Source organism: Arachis ipaensis, chromosome B3 (genome assembly GCF_059453495.1).
Source record: "Arachis ipaensis isolate K30076 ecotype BB chromosome B3, ASM5945349v1, whole genome shotgun sequence".
Lineage (NCBI taxonomy): Eukaryota > Viridiplantae > Streptophyta > Magnoliopsida > Fabales > Fabaceae > Arachis > Arachis ipaensis.
In genome coordinates, this window is record NC_142438.1 from 37,544,903 (window position 1) to 37,567,012 (window position 22,110).

Sequence of the window (22,110 nt, forward strand, 5' to 3'; positions counted from 1 at the left end):
CATCGATTTGGGAGCAACATATTATGTTGGATCTTATTTATGTTAGTTTGTTTCTTACTTTTCTATTAAACCAATCATTGTTCATATGCCTAATGGTTCACAAGTCATAGCTCATTATGAAGGAATTGTTAAATTTTATTCTTCATTAATTTTTTATGATGTCCTTTACCTACCTCATTTTTGTTTTAATTTAGTTTCTATATCTAAAGTCACACAAATGCTTCCTTGCAAACTAACCTTTTCTCATTCAATTTGCACTATACAGAAAATCACCAACTTGAAGATGATTGGTTTGGGTAGAGTGAAAGATGGGTTATATATTCTTGAAGGAGCCACCAACCAAGCTTCACCCTCATTTATTTTACATAACATAAATTCCACTCGATCATACAACAAAAATCACCAATTTCAACATTTGGCATTTTTGATGGGGCACCTTTCAAGAAAAAGACTCAACATCTTGCATAAACAATTTTTCTTTATTCCATTTCATAATGATAAAACTTGTGATGTATGTCATTTTTTAAAGCAAAGAAAATTACTTTTTTCACAAAGCTTTAGTAAAGCAAATGACATTTTTGACTTATTACATTTAGATATTTAGGCCCTTAAAACAAAATTCTAATTTTTAACAATTGTTGATAACTTTATCTATTTTACTTGGATCATTTTGGTAAAGTCAAAGAATGAGGTTCAACAACAAATAAAAAATTTTATTACATTAGTGAAGAGGGCTAGATACTGGTTTAGAATTTTACAAGTTTAAAACTTGAATTTGTTGTAAGTATAGTCCTAAATCAGCAAATAACCCTATCAAAGTTTAATATATTATCACAATTCAAATCAAATAACCGGGAGTTTTAATTCTAGGCCATTCTCCTAGGAATTACAATCAAGTACTTATCGTTGGCTATGAAAAAAAATTGGGGGAAGGGAGGATTGATCGCAATAAACAAGAAATGTAAATGGCAAGAAACTAAAGGAGCAAGCAATAACTAAACATCAAAGGAAATTAAACTAAAAGCAATTAAACCAAAGGAAAGAAAATTCAAATGTTAAAAAAAATCTTCGCAAGAGTTGGGAGTCAAGAATCACTATCCTTGACATTAACCACAAACATGAAAATTATAACGAGTTAATCCCACTTAGTCAAACCCTAAATATTGGAAAAAGTCAAATAGGAATAATTGATCATAATCCACAAATTCTAACCAACTCACTAATTAGGCTTAGTGAAAGAATAGCGTTAGTCAAAACAAAATTAACTAACAATCCTAAATCACCAATCAATATCGGACATCAATGACTCAAGGTCACTTAAGTCCTCAATCCCAATACAAGAAGGAAAATCTACTCTATAACTAAGGAAGGCATTTTATCGAATACTTAGAAGGCATAGAAAGCAAATTGCAATAATAATAAAATATAGGTTTAATTACTCTGTTGGTCCCTATAGTTTCGCAAAATTTTCAATTAGGTCCCTGTACTTTTTTTCCTTTTAATTGAGTCCTTGCACCAATTTTTTTTTAATTGGGTCCCTACACTTTTTTTTTTCCTTTTATTTAGGTCCCTATACCAATTATTTTTTTTTAGTTGGGTCCCTATAAAATTAAGCCAATTACTACTAAGAAGGACTTAATTGAAAAAAAAAATTTTGTGTAGAGACTCAATTAAAAAGAAAAAAAGTATAGGGACCTAATTGAAAATTTCACGAAACTATAGGGACTAACAGAGTAATTAAACCTAAAATATACAACTAACCAAGGCAAGAAAGTAATAATAATAATTCAAATGAACATCAATAAATATGAAAAACATCAAATTGCATTAAAGAAAATTGGAAATTCAACAAGTGTTCATAAACTAAAAATAGCAAAGACAATAAACTAACAATAAAAACTAAGTAAACTAAGATTATAGAATAAGAAAATATAAAGAAAACTAAACTAAAACAAGATCAAAACCTAAAACTAGAGAGAAATTAAACTAAGAAACCCTAAAAATCCTACAATTCAAGAGAGAAGCTCTAAATTTTCTCTCTAGAATTTGGCCTAAAACATGATACTACACTACTACTATACTCTTTTGTTGACCCCACTTGATCCATGCTTCAAATGCTTCAAAAATGAGTTGGATTAGGCCCAAAATGGGCTTGCAATCGCGAGCCACGTGTTCTTTTAAGTGAGTCACGTGTTGCGAGTCGTATATACGCACGTATGGTGCGTACGCACGAATTGGAAGAGATGCGTATGTACGAACCATATGTACGCACAACCTGGCAAATTTCCAAAACTCATTTTTTATGAATTCTTCATTTTTGCATGCTTTCTCTCCACTTCTTCAAGGCATTATTGCCTCCTAAATGTTAAATCACTCAACAAACATATCAAGGTATTAAATGGATAAAAGTGAATTAAGTTTCACAATTTAAAGCATAAAAAGTATGTCTTAACAATTAAGCTCAATTAAGAATGAATTCACAAAAGCATGCATTTTAAATGAATAAGTGCAAGTTAAATTGATGATTTTCACTCATTTCAAGCCAAAAATTATCATCAAATATGAATTTATCAATTAGTTGAAACTCAATTCAATTACAAATTCAAGAGCATATGTTCAGATAATGAGCCTGAATTTATGTTAAATAACTTTTTTTCATCCAAAGGTATTATTCACCAATGTAGTTGCGTCGAAACACCCCAACAAAATGGTCGAGTCAAATGTAAGCATCAACATATTTTAAATATTGCTCGTGCCCTTATATTTGAATCCCATCTTCCTCTTACTTTTTGGTCATATACTGTTAATCATGCTGTTTATTAAATTAATAGAGTTTCATCTTTCATTTTAAATTTTAAATCACCATTTGAAATTTTATTTAAAATTGCCCCCAACTATAAAAATCTTAAAAGTTTTGGATGTCTTTGTTATGTTTCTACTTTGATGGCCCAATGTTTAAAATTTGACTCCAGGGCTCGCAAAACTATTTTTCTCAACTACAAAAAATGGAGTAAAAGGGTTCATTTTTTTTTTAATATAAAAGTTTTGATACCTCTAAAAATATGTTATTTTATGAGTCTATATTTTTCCTAGTCAAATAAACCCAACAACATTATGAGCTTAATACACACTTGGCACAACAGTCATTTTCCCACCTTCATGACCCACAAGAACAAATAACGATCTCACTTCCAATTAGACCATCTCCCCTCCCAATTGACCCACACTATCATCCTCCACCTCTATGCTAGGGGTGACAATATGTACCCTACCCACGGGTACCCAACCCGATCCCACCCGGTCGGGTAGGGTTGTCAACCTGATCCACAGCGGGTAGGGTAGGGTGCGGGTAGGGTTCTCGTGCGGGTCGGGTAGGGTGCAGGTTGAGCCTCAACCTTACCCGACCCAACCCGCATCCTGTATATGTATATACTATATACTTATATAAAAATATATTTTAAGTGGATGTTGAATCAAAGACCTCTCACTAAATGCAAAAGATCCTTAGTCATTAAAAGAAGATCATTAATTGATAATTTTATAAACTTTTTTTTACATAAAAGTTAATTCTATTTTAAATTATCATCAAATTATATAATAATGTTGCATCTTTTTTTGTAACCCGCAGGTAGGGTTGGATACCCGCGGGTTAAGAGCGGGTAGGGTTAGGGTTGAGATATTCTCAACCCACGGGTAGGGTTAGGGTTGACTCCAAACCCTACCCTACCCTACCCATTGCCACCCCTACTCTATGCCACACTCCCTTTTCCCTTTCCCTCATTTACAACAATTAGCTCCAGAATCATTTCTCCTCTCACAACACATACTCTTTCTATATCTTTAATAATGCCACCTACCTCAAAATTCTCATTAACGGCAATTCACCCAACCTCAGAATCAATACCACCCTAAACTTCTCCACCTCGCCACAACACTCATCCACACCACCCTCCCTCTCATTTCTCTAATTACATATGGTCATCTCTCACCTCTTCAGGCTTTTCTTCTTCACAATGTCATTACCCTCTTTCTTCTGTTTTCTCACTTTCATCTCTTTCTTTTTTCTATCAAAAATGTATTTTTCATTGCATACTAATATTGAGCCCAAGACATTTAAAGAAGCCAATACACATTTTCATTGGCGTGATACCATGCGGGAGGAACTAGCTGCTCTGGATTTAAGCCAAATTTGGTCTCTGGTGGATTGTCTTTTTGGTTGTAAATGGGTATACGAATAAAGTGGCATCGAGATAGATCTATTGAACATTACAAGGCTAATTTTGTGGCAAAGAAATTTTTACAAACTGAGGGTATAGATTTTCTGAAAATATTTTCTCTCATTGTTAAGCCAGCAACCATCAGAATTGTCTTGGTACTAGCTTCCTTCAAACAGTGACCAGTTCAACAGCTTGACGTCAACAACGCCTTTCTTTATGGTGATTTATTTGAGGATGTTTACATATTGTTGTCTCCTAGAGTGCCCTCTTCTCGGCCCAATTAGTGTCGCAAGCTATTAAAATTCCTATATGGCCTTCGCTAATCAAGTTGAAAGTGGCACAAAAAATTATTCGTTCTTCTACTTTCTTATGGGTACCACCAAACAATATTTGGTTATAACTTGTTTATTAAGTTTCTAGGAATTGAAGTATGTATATTGTTAGTTTATGTGGACGATATTGTAATTACCAAAAATTCGTTATCTAAAATAGCCAACATCAAACATGTTTTAGATAAGAATTTTTGGATTAAGATCTGGGTACATTAAAATATTTTTTTAGGAATTGAAGTTGCACACTCTGTAAAAGGGATCTCTTTATCTCAGCAAAAATATTGTCTCGACTTAATATCTAATTCTAGTTTGTTAGGTGCAAAATTTGCTTTTGTGCCAATGGATAGTGCTACCAAATTATATCAAGACAGCAACTCTCTTATGGATTATCCTTTTATTTACCATCGTCTTGTCAGTCATCTCATCTATCTGACCACAATTCGTCCTGACATTATGTATGCCACACAACAATTTAGCCAGTTCATGGCCTCCCCTACTAAGAATCATTATGATGCTACCATTCAGGTTCTTAGATACCTCAAGGGTAGTCCTAGAAAGGGCTTTGTCTTCTCTAGAAGCACTTTTCTTCATATTTCTGGGTTCAACAATTCTGATTAGGTTGGTTGTTTGTTTGAACACGCATCGTTCTCTAATTTGGTCATTGTTTTTTCATGGAGAATTTGTTGGTTAGTTGAAAAACCAAGAAACAAAATACTGTGACACGTTCTTCTACTGAAGCAGAGTATCGTGCTTTAGCCAACACTACATGTGAGCTGCAATGGATTACTCTTCACACTATTTGTGAGTGTCCTCTAGTTCTTTATTGTGATAATTGCAACGCACTTCATATCGCAGCAAATCCAGTCTTCCATGAACAAACCAAACAATTGGAGATTGATTGTCATATAGTACGTCAAAAGACCCAACACGGTGTCATGAAACTTCTTCCCATGAATTTTTCTCGTCAATGGGAATATACTTACTAAACTCTTATCTCCTCAACCATTTCATTGGAGTTTATCCAAGTTGGAGATTATTAACATCTTCCATCTATCAGCTTATGAAAACATATTGAAGCATAAGCAACAACTGGTCCAAAACAATGATACAAACAATTCTGATAAGCTCATATTAAAATATTATGAGTTGTTAGTAGTTAAAAATTAGATTAATAATGATTAATAGTTAATAAATAAATATTTATTAGATTAATTTGTACTATCTTTTTATATAACTTAACTCTTGTATCATGTAAAATATAACTTCAATACATATTTCATTTTCTTTAATACTATTTTTATTTTATTGTTAATTTTAGAGGTCAAAAGGGTAATTTAATGTTTAATATGCAAGAAACTTCAGCTTTTGCTTACCCCCGGATGAGGCTACAGTAAATATGCCGTTAATTGTTGAAACCATAATCACAACGGCTCTTAAGCCACTTATTCTTATGCCATCCAGCTCAGCATACACTTCCAACTCACTTTGCATCCTCACCGTTCATCGCTTTCCCACCTGATGTTTCTTTTTATCCAAATCTGAATGACCGAAACTACCCTTGCAACGTTCACATTTTGCTTCGTCATAATCGCAAAAACCAGAGGCCATTATGGGCGTAATTTGGAAATTCATATCCTCATTTTTAAATGAAATATAATATTTCTTTTTCTGTCTCATCGAGTCATCGTCCTCTTCTTCCACTTCAGCACAGTGCTCTGTGTTTTACTCTTAGTCAATGGTGAATCTCGCATTTTGAGCTACCGAGTCCAGCAGACAAACTCACCGAGTCAAACCACCGAGTGAAGATCTAGCAGCATGTTGGACGGTCTACTTGGCAGAGGCTTTGCCGCTAAATGGTTCGCACTTCTTTCCTTTGATTTGTGCCTATGTATATTTCATTTTTTCCGGTTGATTGTTGTTATCTGATCAAGAAAGTGTTGAAGGATTTGACAATGCGGTTTTGCTGAATGTAATGCGCGGTTTCTCTTATTCTGTTTGCGTTTTTCAGCAAATCGCTGATCAAACTCACCAAGAGTCGAATCGATGTGATACGAAGGAAGAGAAGAGCGACCGAGAAGTTTCTGAAGAAAGATATGGCTGATCTGCTCACGAACGGTCTCGATATCAATGCCTATGGAAGAGTAATGCTTCCTTTGTTCTGTATTTTAGAGCAATCTTAGGTCTCGTTTATTTTGGATTCTTTGAGTAGGTTATCCTGTGGATCGATGTGATAACCTGTTTGCAATTGTGTCAAGGATGGCCTTTGTTTTGTTCTCTTGCATCATCATGAAGTTTTCTCAATTTAAGTTATTGTCTCGCTTGCGAGGTGGTTACAGGCTGAGGGACTGTTGGTTGAGCTAACACTGTCATCTTGTTATGATTTTGTTGAGCAATCCTGCGAGTTTGTATTGAAGCACCTCTCAGTCATGCACAAACTGAGGTATGATCTTTCTCTTAATGATTTCTTCTCGCTGTTAATGTTGATTCATCGGATTTCAGCTGCATCAATGATTTCTCTTTGCTTCATCATATCTCAACAAACATAAATGTAGGAATTGCATTATTTTTATGGAAATATTTCAAGTTCTGTCCATGCCGTTCTGAAAAGAAAAGTCGCTTTAATTGTCATCAACACAAAAAACTTGACTCTAAACCATAAGTATCTGTGACTGTATCAACCGAATATAACTCTGGCCTTTGTGCATGCAGTTTTTCTGTGTTGGACACGAATGTAATCATATAAGTTGGTGTGTTGCTTAACAATACATTTGGTGAATACTGGTTACAATCAACTTACGCATTATTGCTTTGGGAAGGTGGTGTTGTTGGAAATAGTTTCTCGGCAATGCTGATGTTGAATTTAATGTTTTCTTTCATTTGTCTATCTATTATAGTTACTGACTGAGATGAATTGCTTGGATAGTTACAGTGCCACATATATCCCTGAATTCTTATGGTTCAGTAGGTGTTTCAAAATTATCATTAACTTCAGAACTTGATAGTCTAGATAACTGCTTCCATTTCTTTCAGTGGGTGCCCTGAGGAATGTAGGGATGCGGTAGCATCTCTGATGTTTGCTGCTGCGAGATTTTCTGATTTACCAGAGTTACGGGACCTTAGGCAAATGTTTCAGGAGAGATATGGGAATTCCATAGAATGTTATGTCAATCAGGAGGTGACCATTCATAATTTTATCCTTGTTAGAACATTATTTATGAATGACTCATTCAGTCGTTCCTAGTTTTCTGCAGTCTGCACTGACTCACTAAATTTCTCATGATTAGTTTGCTGCAAATTTGAATTTTAAGTCTTCAACATTGGAGAAGAAGGTCTACTTGATGCAACGGATTGCATCTGAGTTTTCAATAAAGTGGGACTCCAAGGATTTTGAGCAGAGGATGTCAAAGTCTTCTACTTTTGCACAGGTGCTGTCTTCAAAATTTCCTTCATCTTATGATAGCCTCATTATCAAATTGAATACTTTGCGAATTCTTAATTTTTTTAGAATGTCTCTAAAATTCTTATATTTTTCTTATATAAATTACTTGCACAGGGTCATGATACTCGTACGTCTAACCCTTTGACTGATAACAATATACCGTCACATGCCAAGTGTGCTACCACAACAGGAGTCAAGCATGATACTCTGTTCGACAAAAGTCCTGACCATCCAAACAAGGGGTACAGATTTCAGAATGGTAAGGAAGCTGTTGTCCTCAACAGAGATGATGGTGGTCTTCAGTTCAGATCCACACACCCTGCAAATGGATTCAAGCCACTAAATGCTGTTGAAGTAATTCAAAAAAGGGACATCCATGATAATCCATTAACAGGAAGGCATAATAATAATTGGAAGGAGAATAGTATGCTAAAACCAAATCAGCATTCATCACAGAAGAAAACAGTAGAACAATTTGAAGGTCGTTCCATGCTGCAAGACAATTCATTCGCCACAAGACAGGATACTACTAAGAGAAGTGATAGTGGAGGTTATCGGAAGGAGGGTAGCATGCCAAAATCTATTGGGCATTCATTACAAGAGAAAACAGAGAGACAATTTCAAGATGCTTCTAAGCTGCATGACAGTTGTGGGGATACCACCCATCTTAGAGAAAACCATGACTCTACAACTGCTAGAAAATCACCTAGTCGTCTAGGAATGCGATTTAAGAGTAATGCGGATGAGCCATTTGCTGCTAATGATGTTACCATGCCTGATACTGATAACTTGTACAGAAAAGTTCAAAAGGATGAAACTCCTAAGCAGAAGCCCTACTACAGTAATGTCATTCCACCACCATATGTCAAACCTAAATCCAAACAGCAGAACAGCATATTTGGAGTAAATATGTCTTCAAATATTGACAGTGATGGCACCTCTATATATCTTTCAGCGCATGATAAGCCTGACACTGCCTCTACATCAGAGAGGATTCAAATAGGTTGGGAGGATGATGATCCTGACCAGCATTGGCAGGCGAATAGGCACAAGAGACCAAGTAAACAGAGTCATGAAAAAGGGTATTATGTTTGTGAAGATGCTAATGAAGCCTCTGTGTTGAAACCAAAATCCACGAGGCGGAAGCACTTAAGATCTCGATCTAGTCACACTGATGCTAAAAATGAAGATACTGGACCAAGGAGAAAATCGAGGAGCAGAAGCAGGAGACGAGGTGAATCAAGGCATGGCCTGCAAACTTTGTTGGATGATGAGCGATATCAAAATGCTGAAGAGGAAAGGTTAATAGACAAATTATTGATCCATTATAGCAAAAAACCATCGATCATTGTACCTGAGAAACTAAGAAGAAATTCTAAAAACAGTCATCCGCCCGAAATGGATCACACAACCAGGGAATTCCTACAGAATGAAAGGCAGGATGGATCTGATAAGTCACAAGAGATGGCTACTTATCCTCCACGATCAGTTTCCCTTCCTCGCGAACAAACTAGAGCGGTGGAAATTAAGAAAGTATATACTCGAGCTGCTACATTTCAGCCAGATAGATCTGAAGGAACTCGGCATGTACATCCCAAGTTACCGGACTATGATGATTTAGCAGCTAGGTTTGCAGCCTTGAGAGGAAGATGAAGAATGAAATTATAGTAACGATCAATGAATGAATGCTCCATCTTTCCTAAACTAATTGGAGATCGTCGCGCTTTAATCTCGCATAGTGTTTGTACTTGGCATGATTCAAGATTGCACGGTCGCGCTTTTAATATCTTCCTTAGAATTGTCTACTGATGGTCCCATCTGTATCGGTTGACATAATATTGTATAGGTTGCACGCGACGTTACTTCAAGTTTTGCCATTTATGATTGTAGTAGTGTCTAACAAAAATTGATGGTCTTCCTATTTTCTTCGGGTTGACATTTGGTACAATAAAAGAAGTTGAATCATTGGCAGAGGGCTCTTACCCATCTCTTTACTCTTTTTCCCCACGCCTCAGACCATAAAATGCTATTGAATCTTACAAAGGTCAAATTTATTTTATCAATTCTAATATGCAAAAATGCGGAATATCTCTCGAGAGTTGAGAACGACTGAACGAGGGAATGCAACTATGCAAAGGTGTTAACTTTATAGCATAGCTGTTAGAGGAGTTAACAGTAAATTGACGACGGACAAATCTGACCTTGTTGAGTGTCAGAACTCAGAACTCTCTTACCCAAGCTGTTGTGTTCCCTAGGGACCATTTACCCTTTCTAAGATTCGCTTGCGCATGTCCATGTCCATCTCTACTCATCTCTATGTCAAGGTGGGTAAAGTACTGTTTCCCGCCAAAACAAAGGTGCTTGCTTCTTCCCACCTCTACGTTGTCCTTATTAGCGTGCCCTCCTTTGCCGCCGCATTCTAAGCAAAGAGACAGAACCCAAAGAGATGAGGGGTACATCCAAAGTGATAATGGGTGCAACCTTGGTTATGGTTGTTATCCTCGCCGTTGTGCTTGCCCTTATACTTGTCCTCCTTGCTGAGCTCTATTGTTCTCTCTTACTCCGCCGACGCCACCACAGAAAAACCGACTCCAACGCCATCCCCATCGCCGCCACCCAAACAACCACCACCACAGACAATGCTGCTTCAGCTTCACACCCACAACACCATCTTCCTCCACCACCTCCGCCTCCGCCTCCAGCTCCTCATTTCAGGAGCATTTATGCTCAGGGAGTTCTCCAAGCCCCAAGTAGCTTCCTTTTACCCGCAGTTGTTGTTGGTTGCGATGATCAAGACATAGTTGGACCAAAGAAGCTTCATTCTGTGCTTCAAATCCAAACCCAAGAACCCAATGCGAGCCCTCCTCAAGTTGGAGCTCTCTCTTCATCTTCTTCATTCATATCGAAACCACCACAAAAGGCAAACCAAGAAGACCCACTTGAAGGTGGGGAACACCACCTTGTGTACATTTCAAATCCCATTTATGAGACAAGCGGGGCAGATACCCCATTTGAGACACCAGAGAGCTCACCGTCGCATTTAGAGAGAAATGGAACCGGTTCTTCTGAGGAAGACGAAGAAGCAGCTCCTCCATATACACCACCTTTGACCCCAATGAAGAAGCTCCCTCCTGCTGAGGCTGGGTCTGCTTCTGTATCTCTATCTCTGAGAGATGCAAGGTCATTGGACACTTCAGGCAGCGATTCTCGCAGCATCAACAATGATCCCTCTTCGTCATCCTCCGCTTCCCCTTGCACTTCCCCATCTTGGTAATCAACTCTCCTCCATCAATGCCGTAGAAAGCTTCATTCTCTTTTTAATTTTGTGAATGTATGTATATTAATTAATGTTATTAGTGAGCACTGAGCAGGCAGGCAGGGTCTTTTGTCCTAATTAGCGAGTGAGAGAAGAAGCTACGAGTAATTTTGTTTCATAACTGCCACTCATGGCGTCTCTCTCTCTCTCTCTCTCTCTCTCACTCTCAGCTTCTTTTTTGTTAGCCTTTGATTGATTGCTTTCTTGCTTCTTACCATTGGAAATGGACGGTTTGTTGCTTTCCCATTATTACTCCTCCTACTTTTGCATTCTTAGTTGATATTTCATTCCATATTTTTATACTTTGTAAAATTAGACTGACGGCTAAATAAATGCTAATGGAAAAGAGTGCTACTATATATTAGGACTATTAAAGTCCACTTATAAGAACTGTTTTGGCAATTTACTACAACACAAGGAGAAAACTATAATTTCCTCTTTTTTTTTTTTATTTGGAGAAAAAAAGTACTGTTTCTTGCTTTTTGATATGATAAATGAGTTTGGCAATTTTGTGGGCATGGACAAATAAATAATTAGAATAAACAGGGACAACGCAGGGACAGCCTTAGTTCTTACTCCTGTGCAATAAGGACAAGAATGGTTGTTGGTGCTGGAGCTCCATTAGGCAAGAAGTTTCATTTAACAGCCTCACGGTCTTATTATTAAACACACTTAATCAGCTATCCTATGTGCTTTAGATAAAGAAAAATAAATTATTGCATGCGGTTTGGGCGTTACTTTGCAGGTTTGTTTCTTTATTCATCCATCTTGAAAGCAGGAAAATACCAAGTTAGAAGCTTCTGGAATACAAATGAAATGCAGATTCAACCTATATTGATAATAGCATTAACTAAACACAGCAAAACAAGCTTCTTCTTCTGGTTTCTTGAGGTATGCTATGCAGCTTGATTCCGGTTTGGCGTGAAGGGTTTGCTTTTGCCAATCTTTTTGCTGCAAAAAGAAAAGGAAAGAAACACACACATTCCATCACTCATCCAGATTTATTTGATGGTAGAGTTAGAGATTAACACCGCCTACCTATTTCATAGAAGAGCTCGTTCACATTCTGTGCAGTTTTTGCTGAAGTTTCAAGAAAAGACAATCCATTTTCTTTCGCATATTCTTCACCCTCCTGCATATACATGAAACAAACATCACCGTTTCACCACCCAAAACCTAATTCTTTCATTAAATTTGCACATGTAATGTAAGCATATATATCAAAAAGAAATACCTCATTTGCAACCTTTCTCTCCGCTCCCAAATCAGCCTTGTTAGCCACCAAAAACATTATCAAACTCGGATTTGCTGATCACATGGTTCATCAGATAAATTGAGTTAGAATCCTAGTTACTCGCTACTCATTTATGAGATATAGACAAACTTACCATGTCGTTGCACTTGTTGAACCCACTTCTTTGCTCGCGCAAAAGATTCCTGGTTACACAATGCATCACTTACAAATCAGCTCCTCATGTATGGACCTTACTCTCCCCCCCCTAAAAAACAATGTGGATATTTTTGCTTCGCCTAATTTCCATGAACCTCAGCTTTTACATGTGAAGACTAGTTTTCTACAAAAATGTTTTATTTCCTGACCCAAAAAAAAAATTTGAGACTTATAGCCTTATAGGCTTTTATCCTTGAAACAGCTGTGAAGTTTACTTATATAGATATGAATTCAAGATGTTCATTTAAGGAATATTTTGGGTAAGAAACAATGAAATGATATAAGCGAATATTGAAACAAGTGATTAGTGATGAGAAGATTAATAGAGTTAGTAGTTAGTAGTTTAGTACCATGCTTGTAATGTCATAGACAACAATGGAAGCAGCAGCACCACGATAGTACATAGGGGCCAAACTATGGTAACGTTCCTGCCCTGCTGTGTCCCATATGTCAAATTTGACAGTGGCTTCGTTCAAAGACAAAACCTGAGTGAAGAACGCTGCCCCAATTGTTGATTCCTGCACCCTTCCACATAGAATAAGGTTAATCCATTCCCAACACTAATAGCCATATAATATATTAAGAAAATGCAATAACTAAGAGTAACCTGGTACTCAGAAAATTGGCCTTTCACAAATCTAAGAACCAAACTTGTCTTCCCTGCTCCCATGTCCCCAAGAAGTACCTGCCAGATCATTAATCATTATTCATCGCCTGATTAATCAGGCTTGCCTCTTTTTCTAATGAAATTGATGAAAGTATATAACATAAATGGTCCAAGATATATGTATACAAGGAGCTACTAGAGGACATTGCAAATGAGTAGATCAAAGCCAACGTGTGTCACATAATCAAATATTACTATGGTTGCACATCAAAACTTGTGATAGATTTTGCACAAGGAATTAGTGGAATTCAAATTATTTTATATTACAAGCTATCTGCTTCTATCAATCCACTATAATTACTTAATTAATAATAATATGCAAAACAAATATAGATCTATTTATTGAAGGGAGTTACCCTTATTTAATTGAAGACATACCCACCAGTTTGGCTTGTAAACGCTTGTTTCCAGTCCTTGCCATGGCTTAGAGCTAATCAATGAAAAAAGGTGGACAAAATTTCCACAGATTATTGAAAAGCGAACCTAGAAAAAGGCAATGATATGTTCCAGAAAAAGAGCTAGGGAAGAATAAGAGAGGATGATTAGTGCTAATGCCAAAGAGAAACAAATAAAGGGGCAACCGAAGCAAAGACAAATTGAAAAGAATGGTAGATTTAGTTGGACTGGTTGTTATGCTGATTTCTTCTCTATTTATGTAATGAGAAATGTATGACTCAGTAATGAGTTGTTCCATTACCTTGACATCTTATCAACACACCAAAATGCAATCCCTTCTCTTCATGACTCATAATCCATTCAAATTATTACTTTTGGCAACTATCATCGTCTTTTCTCCTCCATAATATTATTCAACCACACACACATAAGTTATCAAAAAATACTTGAGAGCAAAGAGGTTTGAAAATTAAGATTTTCGTCTTTAAGCTTAGCACACATAAATAATAAAATATTTTAAGGACATTTTAAGGACATATGTTTGTCAATAATTAATAAAGGTTAGTGCTGCCTGGATTCACTAGAGCGAAAAAAGCATCTAACGAGTACATCGTACTTGCATTATGAATTTAGGATTATGGTATTTTAGAACTAGAAATGCTAGAGAATAAGTAGAATTTATTGTTTTTACTCAGCAATTAATCACTAATATTTAAAAGTATGTTGTTGGATTGTTAAACTAAAAAATTGGACTAATGATTAAAAGTGTTGATAAAAAATACTCAATTTTGTTTATTTTTGAGTTTTTCTCTTTTAGAATCTTGTGAATTTTTTAAGCTCTTTGGGCCAACTCTAAATAAGACTCGGAGAATTAGTACCATGTTGGATCAAATTAAGTCTTTATTATTAAACCCCACTACCAAAAAAAAAATCTTTACTATTAGGCCGAAGATTATAATCTAGGAACGATATAACTTTTTTTTTTCTTCTTAGCTAGAATCACATTAATCACAAGTCTAATTAGGTACTATAGGTTAATTGTTAAGTCTTTCAAATTTTAAATTTTAAGATGACATAACCAAATACAACTTGTTCTTGTGTTGATAAGTTCTTCATTATTGTATAACTCGTTCTGGACGAAGTCAAATTTGCTTCTTTCTTAGCGGATGATGTATATTTTGGTAATAAAAAAATATAAAGGTGCAGATTTTTGTAAAAGGTACTTCAATGCTAAAATTAATATATAAGTGTATATTTCAATGGCAACATCACGATATGAAGTAAAAAAGCATATATTCTTTCGGAATTCTAATGTTATCGAACTAGGAATAAAAATAGTCATAATGAGGATGATGATGATGATTTTATTAGTTATCATTTAGAGAAAAGTCAATTCATCAACAAAATACGCAGTTTGTGAACTGCCAATTACGATACGTACATATACGCTAATATACAAAGTCTGATTAGCCCTCTGTAACAAAGATTAAAGTAATGTGCGCATATTCACTCGATTGAAGCCAAGGCGCTTTGTCTCTTATTTTTTCTCGCTAAATTATTTTGCAAGTTTTGTTCTTCGATTCAAATCCACATACATTTTCTGTCTCCTACTTTTTCCTGTCTCTTTCATCTCCACCCATTCTTTTCCATCAACTTCACTTCTCTATTCTCAAATTTCAAATTCCGCCACCCAAATCACTTCTTCTCAGATCATCCTACCCTTTTCACTTCATTAAAATTTTCTGATCTCTTCCTGAATTTTACTTCTATACAGTTCAATTTCATTCCCCCTTTATTCTCCTGTTACCACCCAAGACCCTCCCTTCTCTCCTACCCTCTTCTTCCCATTTTTCTTTTCCTAGAAGACTCCACAAGTCACTGCCATTCACCAGCGATTCCAAGAAAGAGAAGAGTCTACCTGCAAAAAGTCTTAAGTTCTCCACGAGTCGTGCATTGTACCCACGGGCTAGGATCTAAAGTTAATATTAAAATATAGGATAATTTACACATATAAATTAAATAAAGATTAAAATTATACAATGTCCTAAACTAAACTTGATTACATGTATATTTTATTTGACTTTTTATGTAAATTGAATCAAATAAATTCTATTTATACTTTTTTTTTAATATAAATCAAATCAATTGGATTCAATTTACACTATGTTGGAAGCACATGGTAAATCAAAATCATTAAACTCGATTTATGTTATATTGGTGGTAACACATGGTAAATCGAATCCATTGAATTCGATTTACCCTAGATATATAGTCCATAGTAAATCCAATCTATTGAATTCGATTTACAAGAGAGACATGCAAGATAAATCGAATCAAATATATTCGAATTACAAGGAGACGTCATCAATATAAATCAAAATCAATTGATTTGATTTAGTGTTGGTATTTTTTATATAAGAATTTGAGTTAGGTTGATATGATTTACAACCACATTTTATCCCTTCCACCATATCCTATGCGAGAGAGAATTTTCAAACCACAAAATGCTAAGGTTCAAAACTGTAAATATGGATGACGACTCAAATCGTATCTATGGATTAGATGGAGTTGTCCATATTACTGGTAGCACCAATAAAGAAGTTAGTAGATAAAATTTCTTTTTTTCAAGTTAGATTAGAAATGTTAGCATTACTGAGTGACATAGAATATTTGACTAGAAATGTTAGTTAGAGTAGTAGTGATTAGAAGTTTTGTTAGAATTTTTAAATTATAAATGTTAGTCAGACTAGTAATTAAACTTGTTGTGGGAATTGTTAAATTAGAAATGTCATTGATAACAGTGATTTAGAATTGTTTTATATTAGAGTTTTTAAGAAATATTTTCGTGTTAGGTGAATTTAGATTTAGCGAGAATTTGATTTTTATGAATAAGGTTAACATATTGCAGGATTATAATTTTGATTATTGGTATCCTTTTGAAAGGGACATGCATAATTTAAAATTCTTTTAATGTAGTTTTTTGTTAATTACTTAAAGTTTATTATGGTTCTTAGTAAATTTTTTTATTACTATGCAGCCGACCCCATGTATTACCAGCATGAGGAGGCAGCATGTATGCTCTTGGATGATCGGATCATACCATACTTGCAGATGGTTGGTTCTCTACCCTTTCCTGGAACTAGGATCATAATAGGAATATCTGTCATCGCAATCGCAAGCTCATCTAAAGATCCATTATCACCAAATTCTTCATCATTAACGCAGTTTAGGTCAACTGTGAAGGATGGAGATGCTATCAAAACTGTTTTGGGTGAAAGTACAGGAACAGATAAATAGGCAATAATTGGCATTGAACTAGAAGCTCCTGGCATTGTTATAGATTGAGAATTTCGATTCAATAGTTCATGGGTTTTGACCTCGGAAAATTGGCGAAAATAGTGAAATAAAACTTGTAAATTTTTATCACCATCTCGGACAATAGAAATTGGAATCCTATAAAATAATTTTTCCACCTGTTTCATGATATTAACTCCCCGTTTCTGGATTATAGTATTCTGAAGCTGAGCAAAACTCATAAAAGAATTGATAAAGACACTCAATGGATCCTTATCAGTAAATTTTATTCCCTCCAATATTTTTTCTTAATCGTTTCTCTATAGTGCACAATAACTAAAAAACTATCATCACTAGCTCTTATAAGTGCCACTCTAATGAAGAGCAAAATTTTTAGATATATTTATATGAGAGATACTCATAGCTAAATCGAATTAAATAAATTTGAAATACTGATTTCTAAATCCTAGCTAGTAATTTGAATCAATTAGATTCGATTTACTTTGGATCAACATGTTTAGTAAATCAAAACATGTCAGTATCGATTTACTATTGCATTCCTTCTCCTATAAATTGCTTCGATCTACTATTATTGCGTGTTGTCAAAAGTTTATGGCTAGTAAATCGAATTTAATTGTGTCAATTTATTATGTCTCATGTTAAATCGAATCCTTACATTAAAAAAAATATAAATCAAATTTATTTAATTCGATTTACATAGAGTTAAACGAAACATGCATGTAATCAAATTCAATTTAGAATATCAATGTAATTTTTTTTCTTTTAATTTATCTATTTAAATTACCCTAAAATATAAACTAATGTTTTTTAAGTGTCTTTAATATTTTTAATTACATAAAGTATTTAGAATATGTTGGACAAGCTAATACTAATACTATTTAGGTGGAGAAATGCTAGAAGACTAATAGAATTTATTGCTTTTTGCTTGCAATTAATCATCAATATTTAAAAATGTAAGATAAAAATATATTAATAAATTACTAAATTAAAAAAAAAAGAGTTAATGTCTAAAAGTGATGACCAAAAATAATAAATTCTATTGGTCTTTAAACATTTTTTATTTAGATGTGTTAAGAGAAATATTATATTTTATTATGATATAGTTTGGACACAAAAATATAAGCATATTAAACACGCACATGACAACAAAATAATATTGGTGCTTCGCAGATCACAAATCAACTAATATCCAACATGCCAAATAGGTCATGTCTCTGGATAAACTATCGAAAAGTCTTTCTCTGGATGGATATATTCACAATGTGAGTGTCTTGTTCTTTGTATGTACTTTCCTTTGTTTCCATTTATCCTATTCCTATTGATCATATTATCGGATAAACTAACGAGTCCAGTCTATTGCTTGGGAGCTTACGGTTTTATGTTCTATTTCACTTTCTGATGAGGTTCTTTTCATCCTTCTTTCACGGTACTATTTTACTATTGGTCACTCAGGAATATTTAGCCTTGTAAGGTGGTCCTTGTTGATTCACACGGAATTCCACGTGCCCCATGCTACTCGGGTCAGAGCGTAAGCTAGTGATGCTTTCGGCTACTAGACTTTCGCCATCTAAGGTGCAGCACTCCACCGCTTCGCCTAGCAACACATAATAATGTTATTATGTTATAAATGGAATCCATTTTTTGGATATTCTAAAAAAACCAAGAAGTCGAGTTGGATCGTTTCAATTCCTTTCCATTTAGATTCTATCCGTTTGTTTTGTTGCAAATTCAAATTTGAGTATTAAATTAGATTCCCATCATTTCAACTTAAAAATAAGAGATACCCTCTAATTACTATAACTTCATATTCTGATTTATAATGCTTGAACCTACACATTCATTATTAATTTTCTGCATTTTCACCATGCAGTCGCAGAACACAGCAGCTTTCACAAGAACTACATTTTGGTGTTTGGTTCTGTTTTGGAGCTCTACATAGTAGCCAGTACTTGTTTTAAAATATTTACACTCCGTATAAACTAATTTTGACATTCAATTTAGTCATAAATTAGTGTCCTTTATGGAACAAAATACTCAAAATAGTGTGCTCTTGCAATAAAATGAAATCGGATGAGATGATAACTTTCCAAGAGCGCCAAAGGGATTAATTCTATTGGCTACTATATGTAATTTGAAGTTCCAAGATAAAGTTTTTAAGGAGAATATGAAAAATGAAACGATGATGGAGACAAGCAGGAGATGAAAGAAGAACAGAATTCTGAAAAGACTTGTGGCTTCAAAATGATCGTTTAATTTATCTGTTTTCTAGATTGTTCTAGATTTCAAATAAATAAAAAATTCTCTAATAGCAGAACGTGGGTATTGGAATGGATTACCTAAGAACTTGGGATGTCAGATGTTGCAAAGTAAACAGACAAGGGAAGGCTAAATTTTTCATATGAATGATTTTAGTATAAACTATGAGAATATATATATATATATATATATATATATATATATATATATATATATATATATATATATATATATATATATATATATGATAATAATATAAAATATTACCGATGTTTTGTAATAAAAAATTTAATTATAAAAATTATAATATTATTGCCATTTTGATAAAATAAAAAATTGAACTATAAAGACCTAGAATAATGTATAACACATATTTTAAATTATTTTTAGATAATTCACATCTAATAATTCAATTGAAAAAAATATGATGGAAAATATTACCAACTAAAGCTTTACCTCGAAATTATTAAAAAAAAAAAGAAAAGAAAAGTGATAACAGATTACCTCTGAGACTGAAATATTGGCATTGGATTGATTGGTTGAGGTGTTGAATGGTTCCCAGATCAATTTAGAACAACTCCATCCAATGACCAAAATATGAGGTTCTGTTTTTGATAAAAGTAGAGGCCAACTATTGAAAAAAAAAAAAAAAAAGTTCTAACATGTTTTTCAAAAGAAGAGTTTTATCATTCAATAATAACTTATCACGGGGTAAGTTATTATAAAAATAAATAATTATATTAAATAATTATTTTTTATTTAATTTAATTTATATTAATTATCTAATAAAATCTTTTAAATAATAATTAATTAAATAAATACATTAAATAATTAAATTATATTTAATTTATTAATAATCATAATAATTTATATAAATTATCTCAGTTAGGAGAAAAAAATTTTGCACTGTATTATTAATTTTTATAAAAAAATGCCCAACTATAGAATATGCAGCAGCATCGAAAGTTGAAAGAAGACTTAACTAATCGCATATGGCAATGTTACGATACTTGTTGTTAACTATAGAGTTTCACTATGTTTTTTTTATATTGGTATTTTATAAATTAGTTTAATTTTGAATTATATATTGTGCACTATTGTTATATATGAAGTTATTAATTTTTTTAATATTAATATTTTCAATAGTGAATTATTTTTGAATTTATAAATTTTAATAATATTATTACAAAAAATAGTAACTATATTAATTTTAATTAATTAATTAAGTAGGGTTACAATAGAGACTAAAGTTAGTTCCTTCTAATGGAGAAGAAAGAGATATTTTGAGTTTCTATTTACTGTTTATGACGCAAAAACTGATGTGGAGTTACTTTTTATGACAAATGGGTCATAAATAGGAATTGAAAAAGTTGGTCTCAGAATTGAGAGATAAATAATAACAATCATGCTAGATAACAAATTGGAGAATGAGCTACAAATAAATAAAAAAATATCTAAAATCAATTAAAAAAATATTTAAAATCTAAAAAAAATTCAAAATAAAAAAAAGAAAATCTAAAATATAACCAAAAAAAATTCTAAAACTAAATGAAAAAAACATCCAAAATTATTGTAAAAAGAATATCTAAAATTTAACAAAAAGAAAGATTCGAAACATAATAAAAAGAAACATTTAAAATCATTATACAACAACTTTCAAAACCTAACCAAAAAAATATTCAAAATTTGAACACAATTTAAATATTCTTTTAATTATGGTAAAAAAAGCGCATTATTTTTTAATGTTTCTTATACTTGAATTTCGAATGTTTAAATTTTAGAACTTTCGAATGATTTTCTAGAAATGTACAATTAAAAGTAAATAAAAACAAACTTTAAAAAAATATATAATTTTGGATGTTTTTTATTCTTAGATTTCAGCTATTTAAATTTTAAAAATTTTGGATATTTTTCTAAGTATTAAAAACAAAGGCATCATTTTGAATATATTTTATACCTAGGTTTTAGATATTTAAATTTCAGAGGTTTCACACTTTTTCTGTGAATGTACATTAAAAAATAAATAAAAATAAATAATATCTTTGGATTTTGGATGTTTAAATGTTAGATGTTTCAGATGTTTCTTTTTTTTTTTATGATTTTGAATGTTTTGTTTTGTTAGATTTTAGATTTTTTTAATGATTTTGGATGTTTATTTTGGTCAAATTTTTTTATATTCTTTTCTATGAATTTATATTTTTTTGTTAAGTTTTAAATATTATTTTTTAAATTCCTAGAAAAAGAAACATCTAAAACCTATAAAAAAGACACATTTAAAATCTAAAAAAAAAAACATTTAAAATTATTAAAAAGAATCATCCAAGACTTAAAAATAAGAAACATCCAACAATATTAAAAAGAATCCTCTCACTTCTTGATTATGGAGAGGTGAAAGAGGCGTGGAAAGAGAGAAGCGGAGGGAGAGGTGCAGAGAGAAAAAAAGAAGAAAAATAAAAGATACGGAGGTGTGATGAAAAGAAGAGAAGTGAACGAAAGTGGGAGGATGCGTAATTTTTTAACGTAAAACTAGTTTTTTAAATTTTTTTAAAAATTGGATTTTTTTGTAAAGTTAATTGCTTGGCTACATATAGAATTAGTTTCTAAGATTTTCTCAAATGATATTAAAAAAAATAAATTTTATGATTTGTGAAATAAAAAGAGGGAATAATAACTATGGATTCTGAAATATGTGACACTTTTTGTGAACTATACCAAGAATGAG

General features: G+C 33.2%; 3 protein-coding genes across 5 annotated transcripts; 2 read left to right on the top strand and 1 right to left on the bottom strand.

Annotated features, from left to right (window-relative positions):
- The first annotated feature begins 6,016 nt into the window (after positions 1-6,016).
- On the top strand, positions 6,017-9,956 carry LOC107630298 (uncharacterized). Its single transcript, XM_016333397.3, has 6 exons — positions 6,017-6,405; positions 6,558-6,690; positions 6,886-6,989; positions 7,580-7,724; positions 7,834-7,974; positions 8,103-9,956. Exons 1-6 carry the CDS (start codon positions 6,365-6,367, stop codon positions 9,639-9,641), a joined length of 2,103 nt encoding a protein of 700 aa, XP_016188883.1. The 5' UTR covers positions 6,017-6,364; the 3' UTR covers positions 9,642-9,956.
- Positions 9,957-10,434: 478 nt separating this feature from the next.
- LOC107632945 (uncharacterized) lies at positions 10,435-11,552 on the top strand. Its single transcript, XM_016336588.3, has one exon. It carries the CDS (start codon positions 10,435-10,437, stop codon positions 11,260-11,262), a length of 828 nt encoding a protein of 275 aa, XP_016192074.2. The 3' UTR covers positions 11,263-11,552.
- A 340-nt stretch (positions 11,553-11,892) lies between these two features.
- Positions 11,893-14,046, bottom strand: LOC107634377 (ras-related protein Rab5). 3 transcript variants are annotated; one of them, XM_016337898.3, is made up of 7 exons: positions 13,804-14,046; positions 13,362-13,439; positions 13,105-13,272; positions 12,693-12,741; positions 12,539-12,612; positions 12,343-12,436; positions 11,893-12,255 (listed from the first exon to the last, which is right to left on the bottom strand). In XM_016337898.3, the coding sequence occupies exons 1-7, from the start codon at positions 13,840-13,842 to the stop codon at positions 12,155-12,157; spliced, it is 603 nt and encodes a 200-aa protein (XP_016193384.1). In that variant the 5' UTR covers positions 13,843-14,046; the 3' UTR covers positions 11,893-12,154. The 3 variants fall into 3 exon arrangements, with proteins under 3 accessions (XP_016193384.1, XP_016193383.1, XP_016193381.2); XM_016337897.3 differs by having other exon boundaries at positions 13,778-14,046; XM_016337895.3 differs by having other exon boundaries at positions 13,800-13,936.
- Between the last annotated feature and the right edge of the window lie 8,064 nt (positions 14,047-22,110).

Bases quoted from the DNA above. Each gene is read 5' to 3' on its own strand.
- LOC107632945 (XM_016336588.3), top strand. From the start codon at position 10,435: ATGAGGGGTACATCCAAAGTGATAATGGGTGCAACCTTGGTTATGGTT.
- LOC107634377 (XM_016337898.3), bottom strand. From the start codon at position 13,842: ATGGCAAGGACTGGAAACAAGCGTTTACAAGCCAAACTG. The intron at 13,273-13,361 runs GTTACTCTTAGT...GGAAGGGTGCAG, and splicing joins GCCAATTTTCTGAGTACCAG to GAATCAACAATTGGGGCAGC. The intron at 12,256-12,342 runs GTAGGCGGTGTT...TTCTTTTTGCAG, and splicing joins CGAGCTCTTCTATGAAATAG to CAAAAAGATTGGCAAAAGCA.
- LOC107630298 (XM_016333397.3), top strand. From the start codon at position 6,365: ATGTTGGACGGTCTACTTGGCAGAGGCTTTGCCGCTAAATG. The intron at 6,691-6,885 runs GTAATGCTTCCT...AGGTGGTTACAG, and splicing joins ATATCAATGCCTATGGAAGA to GCTGAGGGACTGTTGGTTGA. The intron at 7,725-7,833 runs GTGACCATTCAT...TCTCATGATTAG, and splicing joins AATGTTATGTCAATCAGGAG to TTTGCTGCAAATTTGAATTT.